We start from the raw sequence: 6000 nt of genomic DNA on the forward strand, positions 1-6000 counted from the left end.
TCTCGGAGCTGAATATGAATTTTTTCCCATGAAGGGTATGTAAATATCTGGCCCTGCTGAAAGTGAGGATGATCTGGCCGTAGCTGTGAACTTTGACCTCCTGTTACGATGTGTTGACCTGGAAACTGGACCTGACGCTCGGTCGGCGCCGTCACTAGGATCTGTCTGCTGTAATCAGATTACTCTCACTTGTAATGTGGCTCCGTCCTTCTGGGTCGGAACCGGCGATCAAACAGGCCATATTCAGCGTGCTGCATTCAGGGCCTGCGGGAAATCTCCGCTGCCTTTCAGACGCGTCAGGCGCCTGACCCAGTTCTGTCGGTGTTGTGTTCAGGTTTCAGTAAATCAGAAGCTTTCGGGTCTGCAGGTGTTTTCCTGTTTTTTCAGCTTCGTCTTGAAGCGATTAGGGATTTTTTCCGGTTGGGTGAAGTTGAAATCTTCCTCTTGTGGGCGGAGGATGGATGGAGGCCGGGCGGCTGCAGCTGCAGGCTGCCGTTGCTCCACCGTTTGAGCTGAAATGCATCATTTATTCTGTCAAACATCCTGCAGCCGATCTCAGCAGAGGCTGCAGAGAAGGTGACGACGTTACGGAAAACTCTGGGAATAAATTGATTCAGCGGGACAAAAACAAGAGATGATGGAAAATATTCTCCAGTTGTTTTATGGCGGTTTGCTTTTCACCTGCAGCTCCTCCATGATTCCTGATCAGTCAGAGCGTTGCCAACATCCATCCGTTGTCTAACAGGATGGATGCTTCCGACCTCCAGAGGTCACCTGAACGGGTCGCCAGCCCATCGCAGCCTAAACATGCAGTTGCACAGAAATATGCGATGGAGCAATCTCTCGTCCAACGAGCTGCAGCGTTTCAGCAACGGAGCCGCCGAAACGCCGTTGAACCACAGCAGACTGGGAAAAGCTCCTGCTTCTCTTACACAAGTTTTCCAGGTGGTGTTTCCGTGTTAATTAGGAGGAAGAGGAAAAACGTGCCTGATCCCAGGTTTCCACCTGACCTGAGAGGCCCTGAACGCACCGTCACCTGCTGCAGGTGCTAATGACCTCTAACCCCACAGGACAAAGGGTAGCTGGGATGAAGGCTTGTTCTGCACAGTGACATGGCAGAATGAGCCTCCTACACGTTTACACACACACACACACACACACACACACACACACACACGCACACGCACACCCACACACACTTTATAACATTACACTTTCAGATTCCTATAAAATAAACCAGAAAATCTGTTAAAAAATGGATTTTTGTCTCTTTTTCTGTCTGACTTGTTTGATCTCTGAAATGTTTTCGGTTAAAAACGGACGGTGAATAAAACCCAGGTTTTCTGTCTCACCTTATCAGCTTTGAGCTTTCAGGACGTTTCATGGTTTAAACTGAAATCTTTTGCAGAAATTCAGACTGAGGCTGTGAGGTGTTCAAGGACACTTTTAAGCTCTGGAAAGCAGATAACTCATTCTGTTAGGAGGAGAAATGTTTTGAACACATACAGATTCATTAAGTTCTTTCTAAAATGTTCCAACTTTGGAGAAAATTACAAATATTTCCAATCTGTTTTTTGAAACTTTTACACCTGGGAGATTTACTGAAATGTTTAAATATGTTCAGTTTTAGTTCTGATTATTTGTGGAGGAGATGAAAATATCTCATGTTAGATATTTCTAATTTGAAGGAGTTTCACTTTGAGCGTCGCTTCGTTTCTCCTCTTCATTCTGTGAAACGTCTAGAAATAATTTTCATAAACAAAAATAATGACCAAATATTGACAAAACATCCAGAGATTTAAAATCCTTTCAGACACCTTCATCATCATCATCATCATCATCATCATCATCATCATCATCATCATCAGTTCGGTCCAAACTGCAGCATCAATGCACCATTTAAAAAATCTCTTTGGATTTTTATGGAACTGATTCAGATTGTTTTATGTTTCTGATTAGCTTTTTTTTTCATTCATGCATCAAACCAACATTTTGTTGGGATGAGTTTAAATCTACTTTGAGAAGGAAAAGAAAAGTCGTTTATTAATCAGAGACAAAAGTAAAAATTCCCATTTTGTGAAGAGAAAATGTTTTTGGTTTAATGTTTCAATAAATCCATTTCTTCTGTTCTGTTCGTTCATTTTTGGTTTCAGGCTCAGAGTTGAACTTCTGATCACTTTATTAATTCCTGTCAGATTTTATTTCACCCCATTTTCTAATTACAGAGTCAATCTGTAACCGTGCAGCTCTTGTAATATAATCCATATTCCATGTGAGACGGATTGGATTTACTCCAAATATCCTCACCAATTATTCAAATGTTCATATAAAATATTATTAACATATTAAAGTACTTCCACAGAATCCTGTCACAGTTTAATTTCCAACAAACATTTTTCATTTGATTTACAGCCGAAACCGAGTCCATTTGGACCGGAACATCCAGTCAAAGTCCGCCTCACCTGCACAATATTTCAGGATTAAAGAGTCCGATTGATCCGAACTGACTCGTCATCTGGACCGGAACCAGACGGGTTCTGTTCTCTTTTAGAAACAAAGTCCAGAAGTTTTCTCCAGATTTTATGCCTCTTTTTATTTCTAGAAATCAAATTTCAACCATTTCCTGTTTCATTTTTCAAGTATTTTGATTTATTTCTGATTTGATTTTTTTTTCTGTCTCCTTCTCTATTAGATGATCGTTAATCAGTTTATCGATCATCTCAAATGGAAACTATTACATTTTATAAGCTCTGATTCAGCTGCAGTCCAGACTGATGAATTACAGATTCGCTGGTTCTCAAACCCGGAATCTGGACTCGTTTGGACCCGTTCCTGTAGGATCGGAACCAGTTTCACACGTCACGATTCAGAACTTTCCTAGTTTCTCCCCTCGGACTAAACTGGGATTTATTCTGGGTTTGTTCTGTTAAATTCACAGAACATTTCCTGGTTCCGTGTTCTGGGTTTCCGACCGGGATTCAATCATGAAGCTGAAAATTTGTTCATCGAGTCGAAGTGGAAAACCTTTAGATTCAGTTTTGTTAAGAACATTTATGGGCTTTTATTGAAGAAACTTACTTTATAAATTAGAATAATTCAAGTCTCTGGAAAATAAAAGATAGAAAACTTATGGAAAATAATTTAAAGCGCAGAAGGAAAGACGTGAATGTTACTTTAATCTTTACGCGTTTTATAATCTGTAAATTAAATTCAATCTAAGGTTTGAGTGTAAACATGAAATTTCTGCTTGATTAAAAACTACAAATATTTCAAACTCTTAATCCAATCATAACGCGCTGCTCTCAGAATCTGAAGAGGAATTTAATTATATTAATAGTTAAAATCCGCATCCATTTACTGGAGTTCAGGTTTCAGGTCAAAGTTCAGCTTGAGAAGAAAAACTTCTGCTTTTAGAATAAGATTTTATTTAGGCCGCACGTTTTGGTTTTTGTCCTGACTGTAGAAAGTTAATGTATGATTGAAAACAACAATTATAATCATGTTCAAATAATCACCACCGCGTGGCTCGGTTCCCTTAAATTGGTCTTTTTCTTTTAAATAAATGTATCCTTTATTTTATTTAAGTTGAAAGTTTTATGAATAAAACTCTTGAATTTTCGGTCCAACTATAAACAGTTTTTTATGGTTTATTGTCCCAAATGTTCCTGGACAGGAGCCGCTTATGAATGTATGAAATGTGTGAATGAGTGAATCTGTTCAGGTTTTAGCGCGGAGCGTCAGGAAATGATTGAATTTGCTTTTTGATCGAAATTGTAATCGTTGTCTTTTAAACTTTTAAAGTTTAGATTGAAGTAAAACTGAAAGTTTCTCTCCTCAACTTCTTTCAGCAGTTGGATCTAAAAACCTCATGTTCTGGCTGCAGAGACCTGCAGGCGGATTCGTCTTGCTGCCTGTTTTGTGCATTAAGCGGAACCGGAGCCTCGCAGATCCTGTAAACGCAGCTGCGCGCTTCGGGGATGTTTTACCTCTGGGCCGCAGTGTTGGCGTCCAGAATCCCTGCGCCCTGCATCCAGGAGCGGACCGGGGTCATGCCGGTGGGGAGCGGCTCCTCCTTCATGGTCAGGGCCCCCCGGGGGAGGCTGTCCTGGATGGAGAACATCAGATTGTCCTTCTGGGAGCTTTGTCTTCACCAGAAACAAGACAGAAGATGAAGAATAATCCTCCCTGTACCAGCCGCTCAAAGAAGCCAGAGGACCACCTGGATTAAGGTGGAGAAAAGAGGAGTGATGAAGAGGAGGAGGAAGAGGAGGAGGAAGAGGGGGGGGGGGGAAACGGAGCTTCCTCAAAGTGCCGCGTCCTGATCCAGAGAAGAGCCGCGGATTCCTCTGGGTTTCAGCGGGCTTGCTTTAGATCCCAGCCGCGGAGAGCATCTCGGAGGATCCGGGCAGAGAGTCCGGGGAGCCGGGATCAGAGACAGGAGAGGTCCGCGGACCGAGTGGAAAAGAAAAGTGGGCTAAAAAAAAAAAACAGGCATCGCTTGAAAAAGGGGCTAAAATGAAATGATTAGCAAACAAGAAGGAGGGACGGGCCGAGGAAGGCGGCGGCTCCCGGGGGAACAGGGGGATTGGGCAGCGAGAAATCTGCCCTCCCTCCCCGGCTCTTTCTGGCTCCTCCGTCCCGGCGGAGAGCTCCTTCTCTCGGGCTCCACCGCTCCGCAGGTCCCGCGGGACCCGCGTGGATCGGGAGGGGGCGGGGCGCGACCATACAAGGACTGCTCATCTGAATACGAGGCTCACTTCCGGCTTCTGATTGGCTGCGTGCACTAATTGCGTCACTGTTCGCTCCATATATGGGGTTCCGCGTGTTGGGCTGCGCGCCCTGAAGAAACAAAGTTAACAGGTCAGATTGATGACACGTGACCGCTGAGGGTTACCTGGGCAACGAGAAGCCCAACATCCATTAACAGCTGATTTAGTCTGCAGCAGCTCGGGAGCTACAGGGTCTGGATCCGGGACCGGTCCTGGATCCGGGTCCATCCGGACTTCCTAAACTTCTGCGGAAGAATCTGCAGTTCAGGCTGACGGCGCTGCGCTAGTTTGGCACCGACTGGCGGGTTTTGCGTCTCTTTTTCCTGCTGAACTCCGCAGACATTTGACGCTCTGCTTCTCTTTGCACACAGCAGGAGCCGCTAATAAGATCCGTTTCAGTGCCAGAGATTTATTTCACATCAAATTAAAACGGAACCGATTCCAATGAAAACAAAAAATTATTTCATCACTAACATTCTGGAAGTTGTTTTATCGCGGCTTTTGACGTTTTGAGGATGAAGCTGCTGAGATTTCTGCGCATTTTCTCTTTTTTCAGAAATCCACTAATTAAGCAGAAACTCCAGAGCAGCGCTGATTAAATATTTATTCTCCTTTAGCCCAGTGAATTCCTCCTGGGAAACAGAAACGTCTGGAAATCCTGGAAAAAATCTTCAGATTGGAGAGAGAGAGAGAGAGAGAGAAAGTCAGACAGAAGCTGCAAACATGGAGATGAAGAGAAAGATGATGAAGAGGAGGAAAACAACAGATCCATCGATCATGAATGAAATATCAGTTCAGTCACTGTAGATATTTATTCACCTTACTTTACAGCAAATCTGCTTTTCCTCCTCTTCCTCTTCATCATCAGTCCGTTTGGAGTTCAACCCTTTAAACCAGGGGTCCCCAAAGTGGGTCCCTGAGGGCCTCCTGCCTGTTTTATTCTCTCCCTGGTTTAAGGGACCTGGATCACATGACGGCTGTTAGAGGCCTAAGAAGAACTTGGACCTGCTGAAAGGTTGTTGGTGCCACCAGGGAGAGAATAAACCATGCAGGATGCAATCGGCCCTCAGGGACCCACTTTGGGGACCCACTTTGGGGACCCCTGGTTTAAAGCCACACATTTAGAAAATCCTAAAAATCTTCCAACAATAAATAAAGTGACTTAACGTCTCATCAGCCAACATGAAGAAAATCATTTCAAACCAACTCCTGTTCACTGAAAGTCAACCTG

General features: G+C 43.7%; 1 protein-coding gene across 5 annotated transcripts in view; it reads right to left on the reverse strand.

Moving 5' to 3' along the window:
- The window catches only part of LOC122837101 (transcription factor COE3-like), a 78109-nt gene extending 73471 nt beyond the window's left edge, over positions 1–4638 (reverse strand). For 2 of the 5 annotated variants that reach the window (XM_044127211.1, XM_044127207.1), the window contains exon 1: positions 3987–4635. In XM_044127211.1, coding sequence (XP_043983146.1) covers positions 3987–4120 — 134 coding nt within the window. In that variant the 5' untranslated portion in view covers positions 4121–4635. Of the gene's footprint in view, positions 1–3986 lie in introns of all 5 variants that reach the window. The other 3 variants (XM_044127208.1, XM_044127209.1, XM_044127210.1) reach the window with 3 other exon arrangements.
- Between the last annotated feature and the right edge of the window lie 1362 nt (positions 4639–6000).

Source organism: Gambusia affinis, linkage group LG09 (genome assembly GCF_019740435.1).
Source record: "Gambusia affinis linkage group LG09, SWU_Gaff_1.0, whole genome shotgun sequence".
Classification (NCBI taxonomy): Eukaryota; Metazoa; Chordata; class Actinopteri; order Cyprinodontiformes; family Poeciliidae; genus Gambusia; species Gambusia affinis.